We start from the raw sequence: 15,569 nt of genomic DNA, 5'->3' as shown, positions 1-15,569 counted from the left end.
CTATTTGCGTGTATCATAGTGAAGGCTCGCTCCGGAACATGCAATATTCTACTAACTTACACATTGCCACTTCGATTTGCGCTTTGGTATCTCAGGAATGTCTACTGGAATACCCTTGTAATCTAACTAACTACGTGAAAAACTAGGCTACATAGAAATAAAGTCCCCTAATAAATAGGTCCTCCCAACGTGCCTGCTTGCCAATTCCAAGCGCGCTTGACCCAGCGTACAGAGTGGCTTCCTTCTCTTCTCATCTCACACTCTCACTGAAAACAGCAGCCCGAGTGAGCAGACCTGACAAATCACTCAAATAAAGTTCTTTTCATCTACTACTGGCACCGCATTACTTTTCCCAGCACACCGTCCACATGGTTCCCGTTCTATTTACAGACCACCCCCATCCTATATAATACAACAGCACACTGTATTGAAAATAGAGAACCGACTGACCAAACAGAAGACGTGCTGTTATCCGACCTGAGTTCGAATAGTTCTGGGTGACTCTCGTGTCCGAAGTAGCATTTTGTCTTCCACTGTAAATGCAAGCTGCATGTAGTACATGCCAATGAGTACAAGGTGTAACACATACACAGGTGCTCGAGCCGTACTTGTTCTTGTGTAACGATGCCTCTCAATGCATATACTTTTTATTCTTTTTCAAGCTTTATTTTTGTTATTTTTGATAATTGGGGAATTGCTTAGGGCGGGAAGGGGGGAGGGGGGTTGGCTTTGCTATCTGTAGACCAGAATTGCGGTCTGAACTATATTCCTGTTTTTACGGTTGTTGTTTCCGCCAAAATTTACACCACGCGCAAATGTGTTCCTGGTTCATTGTATCCAACACGTATGGAGTTGATAATCAAGGAAGCAGTCACCTCCTCAAGGCAGATGACAAAGGCAGGTTTGTGGTACATATCACTGTAGAATGATCAAAACCGATTCTGAACAAAGAATTCCACCGTAATCGAAAAAACACTCTCACGATTTTTGGCGTAGATTAACCCTCAATAAAATACTTATACTGACTGCACTCTAACGGTAACAGAGAGTGTTGTTTGTCTCCTTACGTAGGAAATAAAAGCTTCGTCAGCTTAGTTTATGGGTGCAACATCTCAAAGTGACTCAGCTGGCCATGAAAGATGCTGTAGTAGAGGGCCCAGCAAATTTACACTAGCAGTCGTTCATTAACTTGCGCTGCCACCGTATAGTACATGGATGCCTTGCTTTTTTCCTCCATTAAAAAACGGCCATCACGGCCGGAATTCGATCCCCTATTCTTGGAAACCGTAGCCGAGCGCGTTAATTGCTGCACCACCATGCTTTTTTTTTTTTTCTTTATTGCATGAATTGGTACAAATACATCAGTAAAAGTTCGTGGTTGCCATGCTCCTTGGCTGACAACCGGGTCTAATAGACCTTCATTACCACAAGTTCGCCCATCAGACTCAAGTGCTGCACCATCATGCCGGGCCGGTGGTTAAACTGAAAAGACTGTACCCCATTATAAAACAGTATACGGAACTATCGAACACAATACGAATCCGAATCTAATGTAAGAAGTATTATGGATGGAACTAGCCAGACTGAGAAGAAACCTTTAGCTCAAATATTCCACAAAAATAATTAATGTAGATCAAATGAGGTAAGCGCATTAAGAGATTCAGTCCCCAGCGTCAATTCGTAAGGCAGTTTAAGTATTCGGTATTTTCCCTCCCTGTCAACGGTAAAGGAAATATCAGAGATAGTAATGACGATTCCAATGCGTTGGTTTTCAGAAGAGGTAGTTAATGGATGCCGTGGAGCAATGACCAATTAAAAGTACCTTGTTATGAGGAACCAACTTATTATGTCCTAATAGATGAGAGAAGGCTTCTAGAAAAATTTGTCTATATGACTTCTCAATGACTCAGCCGTTACTTAAATTGGATCCTATAATTCAGACCTCAGAGGGGAGGTTATTTTGCAGTTAAACTCACGTTTTCAATTCTTTCATTTTAACTTAATTGTTGCGTCTTAACATCACTCATACACGACGCTTAAGCTGAAAGTGAAACGAGAAGGTTTGAAACTAAGTTCTCGTCTGAGCTGAGGGCTATAGAGGAGAAAATAATATTATAATGACAAGGTCAGATTGAAAACAGTTTGGTCAAAAATATGCACGAATTATTTATATTCAACTTTACAAAAGCTACACAACTGTTATAAGTTATTTGTAATTGATAGGCAACAGCAGGAGAGATTTCAAAGAACGAGTGTTAGAGAATAATTTTGGCAGATGACGTCAGAAATAGTTCGCGGTAAACGTGAACGGAGGCAACATGTAGTTGCTACAGTCCGCCCGGCTACGCAGTGGAAGCAGGCAGAGAAATTACTTTCCTCCTGCACCGCACACTGCTCTTTTATGATTTTGAAGATTTTGATAACAATCGGATATTCTAGGGAAGGTATTGGGGTTTTGACCTCTTCAGCGAAATGTCTGACGGGTGCATCGAGTCAGGTCTAAGACCATGTTTTGTAACCAGTGCACTCTGGCAGAGTTAGCTTGTAAATACGCGTCATTAAAGAAACAAGCATATCACGGGTTGATGGTATTGCCATTTCTTTAGATGGTACTTTGTTGTTTTATAATACCTGGAAGTATCCGCTAGTTCAAAAACATCAGAGTGAATGGCATGGCTTTTATTTAGAATGTGTAAAGAAAATGCAAGTTAGGTATGGAGTAAATAGTTGTGCCAAAATTTATCACAGTGAGATTTATGTTTCGAAAACTAGAATTTACATTTATTCTGAAATAGTGTATTCTACTCTTAGTCCTCCTGTCCACTTTTCAGCGCCTGCAATACATGCCAAGTAAATGAGTTAATAACATGTTCAGAGGTACAACTCTCCTCCCATGACACACACAAAACACATATGCACACACGTACACAACCATACACACTCAAATGCATATACTCCAAACATTCCAGCAGTCTGAGCAATCGTCTCATTCCATCCTGAGCATTAGTGCAACAGCAGAAATTCCGGCACACCGAACATTGCAATTTCTTACACGGCTTATCTCACTATCTGACCGTTGCAGTGGTCGGTGTCGTCTTGTTCGCCGAGTCTGAAAGGCACAAGGACGGCATGCGGCCCGCCGACCAGCTTAACAAAGGCATATTTATCATCTGTGTACTATTGATGACCCTTGAGGGCGCTCTCAACAACATCTTGCTGCTGCTTCAGGCGCCAAAGCTTGTCAAACTGGTCCAGACATGCGAGCTCTTTGAGCTCAACACAGCAGTGCCACCGTACGTACATCGACAGACCGTTAGGTTCGCCTGGACTTTGGTTCTCTACGAGGTGGGGTGCCTTTCATATACTATTGGTGTCGTAGGCAGCTCAGATAACTCCATCGTTATTAGCTGCTGCTGCTTATGAAGGACATTTTAGTCTCCAGCTGATCAGAAAGTCGCCTAATGTATATATGTTTGGAGATTTGGTTTATGACTAATCTTTATGCTCGCTCACCGCCGCAGAAATAAATGAATTATTTCTCCATTTCAATGGTGCAGATCAGTGACATATGTTTCCTATTTCATTTTAATCAGGATGGCAGATTGTCGAGAGCATGATGTTGCGATTACATTCTTGTTGAAGACAATAGCACCGTCAACTTCTAAATAATGAAGGCCTTCATTCTTTCGCTGAACAAAGTGCCGCAAATGGCCCCCAGGATTGTAATAAAACCGAGCTGCAGTTGGTAGTCCCTTTTGCAGAAACAGCCAGTCTGATATCTAATAGGCTTTCTATGACAGCGCTGATATGAAATTATGTTTGCGGTTATTACGTGCGGTATGATTAAGCGTTACATTGAAACCACTTGCCTCTATGTAGGGTGCATAGTGTAACGTTCCCCCATTATGTTCTCAAGCGCTGCCCTCCACATTTCGCAGTCCGCCGTGATTGTTCAGTACATCGCCGTGAACACCTACTCCGACTTCGGAACAGCGATCCTGGTGGACGAAGGCCGTGAGGTGGACATATTTACCTATCATATTGCCATCAGTTACTCCCTCCTAGGCGTTCCCTGCCTGGCTGTTATGTGCACAAGCACTCGACTGCTGATGATGTACTTCTCTCAGACCTTCACCCTATACCTTGGCTGCATCACCATGACATTGGACCGGTGTCTTCGCTCCAGAACAACGCCAGAAACCAGGTACTGATATATGAACTTTGCACCATTGCACTTGAAGCATACTGAGCAAATTAATTCGTTCTTAGACCATCACTGACACTCGTTCTTGAATGCAACCTTCGTAGTGTTTCGACAGGAGGTTAGTGAAAACATTCCTGCAGTGTCTCCATGCAAGCTTGTTGGTTCGAGCTGTGTCCCTTCAAAAGACGCCCCAATAAATTTGAAACATACTAAAAGATGAACCCATAACTCGTTGGTTATATTGTGCGGTTATTGAACACAATTTGTTTGTAGAATTGTTTTTGAACACCTTATCAACAAGACAACGAGGCAACGTGGTTATCGGAAGTTTTTCTGTTGACTCGATTACATTATCTGCAGTACCTCGTTAGACTCAAGCTTGATATTCTAACAAATATCGAAAAAAATCTACCTAGCTAAGGAATTCCTATTTTGTTTATATGTAAACAGTTCAAAAAAACAAGAGACAAGAGAAAGGGACACAGTACGAGCAAGGACTGGCAACTGGAGGTTTATTCGGTGAAATCTGTCTGTATAAAGAAACAACCAAAGGAATGAAATCCACAAATACCATAAAACACGACACTAATCCCCCCCCCCCCCCCCCCCACCCCGCCGGGGTGGCGCAGTGGTTACGGCGCTCGACTACTGTTCCCAAGGACGCGGGATCGAATCCCGGCCTCGGCGGCCGCTTTTCGGTGGAGGCGAAAAGCAAAAGCGCCCGTGTGCTGTGCGATGTCAGTGCACGTTAAAGAACCCCAGGTGGTCGAAATTTCCGGAGTCCTCCACTACGGCGTCTCTCATAGCCTGAGTTGCTTTGGGACGTTAAACCCCACAAACCAACCAACCAACTAATCCCCCCCCCCCCCCGCCGATATGCGCATAATACCCTAAAGCATTACCGAAAAAAAAATGTCCCTATCGTAAAGGAGAACAGTCGATTTGCTGATGGAAAAGCTATTGGTCCTTTGCAATATGAAAAGCTTCAAAACTTTCCGTGTCTCCTGACCTCTGTGAGTGTATAAGTATAATACATGTAGGTGATGAAACATTACAATGCACTTTTTATTTTTCCTCACTTTACAACTTTACATCCCAGACAATGTTTAACCAGATGTGGCTGCTCATTCCTCATAGCCATTCAGAGGTCATAACTATTTCTGTGTCAATTCACTGAGGACCTTCTTTGAAAAATTAGGCGCCCCATCTTTGGTATTCGACAACACGGTGGGCAAAACTAGATTTACACTTTCTAGGGTATACATATCCGTTTAATCATACCCGCCCATGCTGAGAACTACTACGAAAGTAACGCTTTACTATTTGCATATATTTGCTTTAAAGCCTACCTATATACCTCGGTGTGATCTTTGCAGGTGCTGTGCTTTTTAAGACGGCTGTTATTTTGGTGAAGGCATAGTCATTAGTATACAATCGACTAGATTTATATGATACTTTGTTACCTTCAAAAATTACAAGGCAATAAAATAATGATAATACAACTCTGACAATTATGAGGTTCAGACGAGTTAATAAATTTCTTAATTTTGCAAAATGTTTTGAAAAATCCCAGTGGAAAAAGTACAGAAAATTTTCTCTTGTTCCCACAGAATTTCTGTGCGGTTTTTGACAGGAAACCTGTTGTGGCAAAAGAACATTCTGTTGTAACATCAGACATTTCTGTATTTACGACAGAAAAGTGCTAGAGAACTAGAGACAATAGAAACATACTACAGATAACTACAGAACTACAGAAAAAATTGACTTTTGCGACAGAAGTACAGAATATTTTGTCGTATTTTAGACATGATTTTGTAGTTTTTTTCGACTGGTAGAATGACATCATTGCCTAATAAAATGACTGATAATAGTCTCAATCAATTTCATATCCCCTCTACAATATGGCTCCGCTGTATACCACTCTATATCCAGTATCATGCAAATATCTAGTATATAATCAACATTACGAATGGCGTCAACAGTTTTTAAGACATGCGCAAGTCAACATTCTATAAATAGCCAAATCGAGAAAACGTCAGAGCCGGTTCGCGAATCCGCATTTTTTACTTTATGTATGTACAACCGCATTGGCGTCAAAAATAATTTTAAAAAATTGGTTCACCTTTTACTTTGGGTGACGCCCATTTTTGATATAAGTATTTGTCCGTGTAAATAAACTTTAACGCGTTGATAAAGTATTTCATTTATTTCGTCGTAAAATCACTAATCTCAATCGTGAGTGTCATGTCCGTCTTAACGTAAAATCTAACTGCGCAAATTTCACAAAGGTATCAATCTCGAGTTTACAAAACAAGCTTTGCAATTATAAAAAAAAATCACCTCTTCGTCAAGTGATATGATTAGTGCATATAAAGGTTGCTCAAAAACCATTTCACCTCACGGTTTTTGGTAGAACCTACGCCTCAGAAATACGTATACAAGCTTGTAGGTTTCTAAGACAAATGCCAAAATAATTTGCAGGCCCCCCTTATAATAAAACGCGTATTTATTTTGAGGTTGCTCTCTTCCGTGCTCATTTAGCTCACCGCTGCTATCCTGAAGGCCTAATAATGTGTTTATTTCGTCAGTGTCAGTGACTGTGGGCTATTGTTCGTATAATAGGGGGAGTTGGCTCATTGCTATCCCGCTGAAGCAGTATTTTCATTTTGTTGTGCATATGCTGGTGAGAACTTTTTGTGAATAGTGTGCCTCGCTTTAAGACATTTGCCTATCGTCACTACAGGAGCGACCTACTAGAAAGCAAGAGATTTCTATTTAATTTAGCAGCCAGTGCCCGCTCAGGCGTGAAATCTCAAGACAACAGAAAAAATACGGCAAACTGTTTGTGTACAGTTTCTATTTTCAATTATGCAATTGTTAGAAACCTCATAACTTTGAATTATTGAGAGCGACAAAGGTCTATTTATTTTGTTGCCCCTCCCTATATTGGAACAATACCAACACACCGTGCAAAACACCGGCATACACAGCGTTAGCGATCGAGTCACACGGAACGGAAGAAGGGCAGCTATACCTGTTTCTATATCATACGTTCAAATTCTTTTTCATTAACAAAAACTGAACAGCATTTCGGTTTTAGCGAAGACGACTACGAACAAGACGCTAAAAGGCCTACATGATTCAGCTAGCGCCGCTAACCAACAGCGCGAGCATAACACGGAAATAGGAACAATATTAAATTGTGTATTTTGAAATGATATTTTTATGACCGCTTTCAATTCTGACGTATTCGCAATGGACCACATTGCGTGATATTTCAGGTTTCATTACGGGAGCTGGATAGCCTGAGCAGCACGCTCACCAACCGGAACTGTCTGCTACACACAGGAAAATTTTGATATGGCGGATGTTTCGTGGCTGAGGGCTTTGAGGAATAATGTTTTTAAATTGCGGATGTGGACATCTCTATCGAAAGAACAGAACAGAATTAGCGGACGGGTGCAGTTTAGAGACGCCAGCTTGCAATCTTTTACGCTTAGCACGAAATCACGATGAGGTCGTATCAAGCGAACGCTATCCGCTTCATCTGAATAAGTCGTCGTTGCGAACCCGCTGAACACATTTGCTGATATCAACTAGTGTTCTTGCCTTTCCCCTGTACTAAGTTAGCTTTTAAAACCAATTTGAAACATGTAATTGAGCAAAAAGACAGATTCGCTGTAGATTATGGTTCGCATGTATTATATACTGAAGCCAATTGTTTAGGATCTAAACTTGAAGTCATTGTCTGTGACTAGTTCGAGTAAGCTAACACATCGGCAGTGAATTTAGCCACAGTAATCTTTTACCAAGATGCTCTTAGCTTGGATTGGGTGAAACGAAAACTACGCCAGATGAGAAAGCTAGTGCTTCGCTATCACGCTCATGTCACCTAGGTGTGATAAACGTCCCCAGTTGGCTAGGAAGTTATTTCTACTTGTACATTTCGCTTGCATTGAACAAATATATAGTGGCTGGAAAAAATCACTTAGTTTTTGTATTTTGTAGAGCGCTGATATACACCCACTACCGGGTCACAATTCAAATTCAGCTGACAAGTTTGCGCTGTGTATCCTCTGAATCTTGCACAATATATCTGCGTCTATTAAAACAAGCTGGTTGCTTCCTGCGAGGTTAGGATCCCATTTCTGCTCAGCAACCTTTATGACCAGTGTACTCGACTTTTAGATTGTTGCACAAGATTTCAAAAATATTATTTAAGAACAATTAGTGGACCTGATGTTTTACATATGCCACCAATCTGGAAACGATGAAGCGATACCGTGACTGTAGCAGCATGCACCAATAAATAAAAATGAACAGATTAGTTTAAGATTCTAGCTTAACAATTTCAACGCAGTTTCCGATTTTATTCTCCCTGGCTTACAGTATCAAGTTCATTCTCAAGTATTAGGGATACAACGAAGCGCTCTGAAATGAAGTAACAGCCATTTGCTTTACTTAAAAGATATCGCACATTAAATGCACGCTTTAACTTGTCTGCAGCAAAAACGGCAGCTTCAAAACTAAATCAAGGGGGACGTAATATTTTTCTTCAGTAAATGTTCCTTTATGTTGTCCTAAGCTAACATAGCATAGAAAAGTAAGTAGTTTTTCGAAATCTTTTTTGTGATACCGTTTCAGCAAAGTGTTCCTGGTAGACCACATGCGTGTCCAGCTGCACCTGCTGAAAGACTGCGCCGACATTGCAAGTTCCATACTAGGGCCGAGCCTGCTATACGGATACGCCTACAGCGTTGCCATCCTCTGTGCCTCAGCATACTATACCATTATTTCAGAGCTTAAGTTCTGTATCAGAGTCTTCTTCTCAGTCTTCGGCTTCTTCCACTGGATCAGTATCCTGCTGCCCGCCATCATAGATCACCGTATGAAGTGCGCTGTACGTAATGCGTGTTTCTAGAGCACGTAAACAACATACTACACAGAAGCATAATCAAACCGTTCGGAATAGAGTTTTTTGCTAATAACTTGCTGTTTTACACTTAACAGAGGCAGTATAAAGACGATTCGCGAACACTTCAGGTAAATTGTTTCTCGTTTAATAAAACCCAAAACGTTAGCTAGCTAGCGTTACAGCAGATTGTGAGAGATATATCCCGCGAGGACTGGAGTTGCCATTATAGACCGCATTTCAGTGCTTTACCTAAAAAGTTTTTTTGTGCAATTAAATTTCTAGAGAAAGCGCCCTTACTCGACGCCAATTTCTACTTTCTGCCCTCAAATACCGAAAGTGGCAAAGGAATCCTATTCGAAGAAGGTTTGTAAGTCAACTACATCGACCACTCTTACCCACCAAAATCACTGCGATAAAAAACTTGGTGTCTCAAGATTCTGCGCTTTTTCTACCAGCCATATGCTGCCAACCTATATGTTGGCTCGAACGTATTTTTCTGAAATATTTATATTGCATGCAATCTAACCGCCACAGAGTTCACCAGCGCCAATGTCATCTATAGTGGCTAATGCAGGATGTCCTGCTTTACAGCGAGAAGGACAGTAATTGGAGTTTTCGTTTGAGATCAATACGAGTAACGTTGCTTAGAAGAATAAATGAATATCATGTAGCCGCTTGTTTTCAATTTTTTCTAATGCAGCATCCAAATTCAGAAATGGTTGCACTGAATTATCTTCAGTATTGAATTTATGCTTGTAGGGCAACCTAGAAAGGCTTACTATGGGAAGACAGTTCAAGGGTAAATTTAATTTCAAACATGCCTGGCTACAAGCTGCAATAAATTGAAGTTTTGGCAGGACATAATTATAATACCGTTACCATTTGTTTTACAGGTGACTGAGTTGAGAAACATTGTGCAAGGAATGCCTTTAGAGGACTACTCTCAAGACCTCTTGCTGCAGGTATGCGTTGCATATTTGTTTGCGATGTACCACACATATTACTGGTGTCGTAATCAACCTGTACCCCTATTTCTTCTAGTCAGTGCCTTATCGATAATAATTGCTGTGTGGAGAATGGGAAACAAAGAACCATTTCTCGAAATTCAGAGAAATTTAAACTTGTTTTCACCATTCTTTCTATAGAGATCACCATGAATTCTCTCCATTCCTTCCTCTATGATGAAAACTTCATAATCGTCATGATGTCGGAAACTGTTTGCGTTTTCATTGTAAGCAACTCACTATATTGCCATAATCCCCTTTTAGCATTCACGCATTTGTTACAATGCTGCAGTTGATTACTGTCGACCAAATGTGCAGCTTTTCTTAAGCCACATTATCCCGCGAGATGATTTTTACATCAGGCACATGTAAGTGTAGGGCTCCTCATACTTGGTTATTATGAAAGCGAAATAAGTGTGTGCCAAGCAATCACTTTATTGCAGTAGAGAATGGAATCAGATAAAGCAGACACCTTGAAAGGCTCTCGAAGTCTATTTACACCCGAATATGTAGTAAAGTTCAGTGCCAATTGTTTCTTCCAAGCTTCAGAATAAAAGAAACTTGCAGAAATATCCTAAAGACCCTGCGGAAAGAGCTTAAGTACACCTATGTTGCTACTAGCTGTTTTACGCGCCCTGGCGTATCTCTCTCCCGAAGATAACGCTGGAACGAGCTTTTGACGTATTGTGCAATATTGCCCACTTGGTTTACTTTTAAAAACAAAAGCTCACCCATACACCACAGAGAGAATGTAAGGGCGCTCAGACTTATTTCAAAAATGTATGTGCCGCGGTTTGCAAAATATATAGTTTGTTACTTGTAGAGAACCGGGCACTTGAGAAGGCAATATTTTTTAGAAAAGAGATGTATGTGATCAATACCAAATTATTCGAATGGTTTTAACGCGCATTCGTGAACAGTCCTCTGCGGAAATAATTTAAAAAGAAATTTATAAATCTTTCTTAATAAATTCCATCGGGTCCTTTGAATTATTTGCCTTCTCAAATTGTTTCTATTAATTCATTATTTTGAACATCAGAAGCACCGCTGTGAGATAAAGTTGTAAATTCAAGTTGATGCAATTATTTATCTGATAGAGGTTCGAATAAGATTGCTATACATGCGACGTGCGCCATCTGCCTATTCTGAGTGTTTTGCTAAAAGTAACATTACAAACTCACGATATTTGTGTAGCCATGTACAATGTAAATAGCATGGGCAGACTTGTTTCCGCACATCTTTTGTTTGATTTTCAGCTCCACATGTTACTCCACGCCATTAAAAAGGACGACCTACATTTCTCTGCTTGTGGTTTCTTCATCGTCGACCTGTCCACATTTGCAGATGTAAGACAAATATCCATGTACATCTGCTTAGAATGTTTCTCGCTGAAAAGAGAGGGTATATACAAAAGCTAAATTCTTTTACGCGAACCGGTTCAATAGAATGAGAGCTTATTTCAAAAAATATTTATATTCAACACTTAAATATTCATTGAAAAGATATTAGGGTTACTTATAATGACTTTTCTTGCCTAGGAGGTGCAGGAAGAAGCCACTTATTTCAGAAATTCCAACGTCACACTTGCAACATTCCCGTATTTTATAGCTTACAAATCTTCAACAGCATTTATTTCATACAGGCACCCATTTGTGAATTTTAATAGTGTAGGCACAAGTGGTATGCAAGAGCGCCATCATGCCGTTCCCTTTCCAACCTACATCACCAACGCTATTTTTACAGATCATGGGCGCCGTCATCACTTACACTGTTTTATTAGTCCAGACAAATGAGACCTACCTCAGGGGCTCCCGGGAAGTCCCCACGGGAAAGGTAGTTGCTTGAAGAAGACAAACACAAAAGGAAAGTGGTTCGCCTAATCCAACCCTCCTGCAAATATAGGCCCTCTGCTGCATGAAACAATACAAGGACGACGGTAATAAAGACACAGTAACAGCTCCCGCGACTACTACAATTCGTCTGAATACTTACAGTACTACTGTACCAAGAACATGTACAATTACACCAATAAAGAAGCTTACACTGCACGACATGTGTACATCATCATCATCATGCGTACATGGGAAGACTAAAATGTAGCATTTGCGGTCTCCAAACTTTAATTATCTTAAAGGCATGCAAAACTAACGAGCCCACCAGTGAGTACAAACTTTGAAAGATTCAAAAACTAAGCTTTGTACAAGAATAAATGTTTCACACATTGGAATAAATCTAGTAAAGGAAACATGCCATAGCATATGTGCATGCGAAGGATCAAAATAGCTTGTTTGCACTTTGACAAAATAACACAACCCACAGGTGAACACACAATTTGGGAGATACAAGAATTATGGTATCAATAATAAACGAAGCGTTCAGAAAAAAAAACTAAACATTACAGAACAGTAGTGAAAGCATCCTTTTAAAATACGTCCTCGGTGCGTCACTCTTGCATATTTCTTTTATCACATGCCTCTCTGCACTCGCTTGAAAACAGATGCATAGAGGAGCCAACTACCTCGCTATTTTCAAGTATGCTAAAATATATCGTGTATCATGACGACTATTGTATGTGAATAGATGAGTGTTTTGATGTTATTGCATGCAGCTTTTGATGGAGTGAAGGCAGAGGCGAATGACAAAATTGTGTGAGCACTGTACGGCGCTTCATCTTTACACGGGTGTATGTGCTGCTTCATCTTTATGCTTCGCGCGTGTAGATACCAATCGTCATCATTGAGTGTGCTTCGCTTCGGTGTGCGGCTCGGGTTTCAGGTCTCCAATAAACCTGGTGCGCCAAGCCCGTCCTTACACGTGATGGAGGTGTGTCTTGATCCCCAGCAGCCTCGTCACCAGCATCTACCTGGAGCTCCATTCCGGTCGCCGCTTGATCGTTACTACCATCGACATGACCCAAGTGGAGAACGCCGCTGTTATAGGTTCTTCAACTCCACCTCAGCTTTCCTTGCCACTTGGACTGTGAGCAGCCGTCAGCGCGACCCGCAGATGTTTGCCGGTCTCCGCGGCGACGACGTTGAAGACTGGCTTGACAGCTACGATCGCGTCAGTGCTTTTAACCCGTGGAACGACTCCTTGAAACTTATAAACGTGTGGTTTTACGTGACAGATTTTGCAAAAACCTGGTTTCTGAACCATGAATTAGCAATTCCGGACTGAGCCACCTTCCGGAGATACCAATACCTTACCAAGCATGTGAAGGCGAATGCCCAGTTTAATGTTTGTTAAACTAGGGGAGCTGCTCCAGCCTCTTAAACCATGGAGTATCTTCTCAACGTAAAGCTCACATCTTAGCTAGATGGCATGCAATATACCGAAGAACAGCGCAACAAAGGCAAATCAAGGAAGAGAAAATATAAGCTTCACTCAAGGTTATTTCTAGCACACTGTACTTAAATATAGGTCAGCGCTCTTTCCGTTCTTGTCCCGCCTTTGTTGCGCATTTGCCAGTGTGAATGTGCACTTTGTGAACCTTCTCCGCCTGCGATCAAGGCCTGGCGCTTCATCACCCACAGTGGTTCAAAATGAAGCAACGAGCGTGCCCAGGGAAGTATACATACAAGCGGGTGAGTGCGCAGCAGACGTGTACTGTCGAATGGTACGAATGGTACAGCTCGAGAAGAATTTGGACGCCTGATACAGGCGAATGTTTTGCTTCCTTTTATCGGTGTAATAAAGAAAAAGTGTAAAAAAGTAGCCTTCGAGATACGACACTCTACTAAAAGTAGGTATGAAACAGTAGAATGTCCACTTGTTCGATCGAAAACCCACTTCCTGACTAATGCACGAACTGACGCTTAAACGTCGCGCAGGCGACTTCGGTTGTCAGACTATTTATGAAAACATGTTTTTAATGTACATGTACATGTACCCAACCTTATGTGTTAAGGTGCTATCCTAACAGTTTTACGTATGAGGCTTATATGCTTAGGTTCTCATGTACGCTGGGCGTATGAGGCGTGAGGCAAGAAAACACTACTAGCTTTTATATCGGCGTTCATTAGGCTCCTGAAAATGGACGTTGCACAAACTGTCCACTGGAATGCGCTAGTCATGCCGCACTTCAAGATTGCGCAAATAGTACAGGTAGATGTCGTAGGGTCAAAATCCACCTGGAAAATTTAATTTTAGTGGTCAGATACGACATGCCAACAGGTATTTTACTGTGTAAAATGAATAATTTGTCAACTACCCTTGCCTTGCAGTCGCTAATGCGTCGTAAAGAGCGGACGATACGAGAACGGGCAATAGCGTGAGCAAGCAATTAACGTTTGTCAGAAGCGTGAAACTCTTAGAAATTCTTGGCCGCGTTTGGGATTTCGAGAGAGGCGGCCAATGTGGACTAGAGTTTGATAATTCTGTACTCATTGACAGCCTTCCCCAAGCAAAGGACATGAGCATATTGGAGGCTTTGAAAATATATAGGATTTACGGGGAGTGTCTCAACACGCCGATAGCAGCTCCTTCGCTAGAGGAGATGCCGTATTATAGCCACGTTACCTCACTTTCGAATATTTTTGTGTTGTTAGCCGCCTGTTTGTCGTTCCTTCCTTGGGTGCATCTATACTGACCATTCACTGAATGCAAATTTATTAGAAAGTAGTGCTAGTGCGTGCTCTTTCTTCTCCTTTCTACTGTACTTTATGGTCGCTGTTGTTAACGTTATTGTTCGTAGCAAAATATCTTGTACACCCTGAAATAACCCGTAATTACCTCAATGGCTATTGCGAGTTTCAGGCACAAGCTAAGAAGAAAAATGCAATTCACAATGCACTGATTCGTATCTGCTCTTGAAGTGAAGGCTCTTTTCTTTTACAGTGAACCGATAACTGTAGGCATCATGTTTTCCGGCACTACTAGGTTATGAGCAAAAAGACATACGCGAAGACTTTCAGCGTTTCGTCTTGCTAAGTGCATCATATAGCAGTGAACGACATTTAATAAATCATCGTACATGGAATTTATTTTGTGGCTTGACAACACGCTTAACCTGACATGAAACGCAAAGAGTTCGAAAATAGCTACCACGGCTACCCACTGCACTGCCCTAATGAACACGGGCTTTGGCTGCTCCAACCAATGAACGAGAGAAAAAAATGCTGGCGGCGAATTCCGCTTTCTTGCGCAAGGGAACTGGCTCTAACAGCCCTATTGGGACAATTTTTACGTTAAATCATGCATACTCATGGATTTAGAATCTTGTTGACTTCAACTCACATTATGATTTAGAACTAACAGTTATGTCCAAAAAACTTTTATATTGTGCTTCAAGCATCTCTAAGTTAATGATTACCATAGTCCTGAGCCAGGCAAAACTACGACCTAACAGACAGTACGGTTATACAAACCGTTCGTTTTCTTGCAGGTCACAGGGGTGCGTGAACGTACAATGCTACCAGTTTCCTCTTCAGCAAAACTACTGAACACA

The 15,569-nt window shown here is 41.3% G+C and overlaps 1 protein-coding gene across 1 annotated transcript; it reads left to right on the top strand.

Annotated features, from left to right (window-relative positions):
- The first annotated feature begins 3,082 nt into the window (after positions 1-3,082).
- LOC146173762 (uncharacterized) lies at positions 3,083-14,538 on the top strand. The gene is made up of 10 exons (XM_084585262.1): positions 3,083-3,345; positions 3,939-4,204; positions 8,849-9,104; positions 10,013-10,081; positions 11,380-11,469; positions 11,867-11,956; positions 12,844-12,878; positions 12,965-13,102; positions 13,592-13,707; positions 14,516-14,538. Exons 1-10 carry the CDS (start codon positions 3,130-3,132, stop codon positions 14,536-14,538), a joined length of 1,299 nt encoding a protein of 432 aa, XP_084441388.1. The 5' UTR covers positions 3,083-3,129.
- The last annotated feature ends 1,031 nt before the right edge of the window (positions 14,539-15,569 follow it).

Source organism: Amblyomma maculatum, chromosome 11 (assembly GCF_055883805.1).
Source record: "Amblyomma maculatum isolate TAMU_Amacu chromosome 11, ASM5588380v1, whole genome shotgun sequence".
In the NCBI taxonomy this organism is placed as follows: Eukaryota; Metazoa; Arthropoda; class Arachnida; order Ixodida; family Ixodidae; genus Amblyomma; species Amblyomma maculatum.
This window is presented reverse-complemented; position numbering and strand designations above follow the sequence as displayed.

Coding starts and splice junctions, on each gene's coding strand:
- LOC146173762 (XM_084585262.1), top strand. CDS start 3,130: ATGCGGCCCGCCGACCAGCTTAACAAAGGCATATTTATCATCTGTGTA. Junction 9,105..10,012: donor ATCACCGTATGAAGTGCGCT/GTACGTAATGCG, acceptor TTTGTTTTACAG/GTGACTGAGTTGAGAAACAT. Junction 11,957..12,843: donor GGGAAGTCCCCACGGGAAAG/GTAGTTGCTTGA, acceptor TCGCGCGTGTAG/ATACCAATCGTCATCATTGA.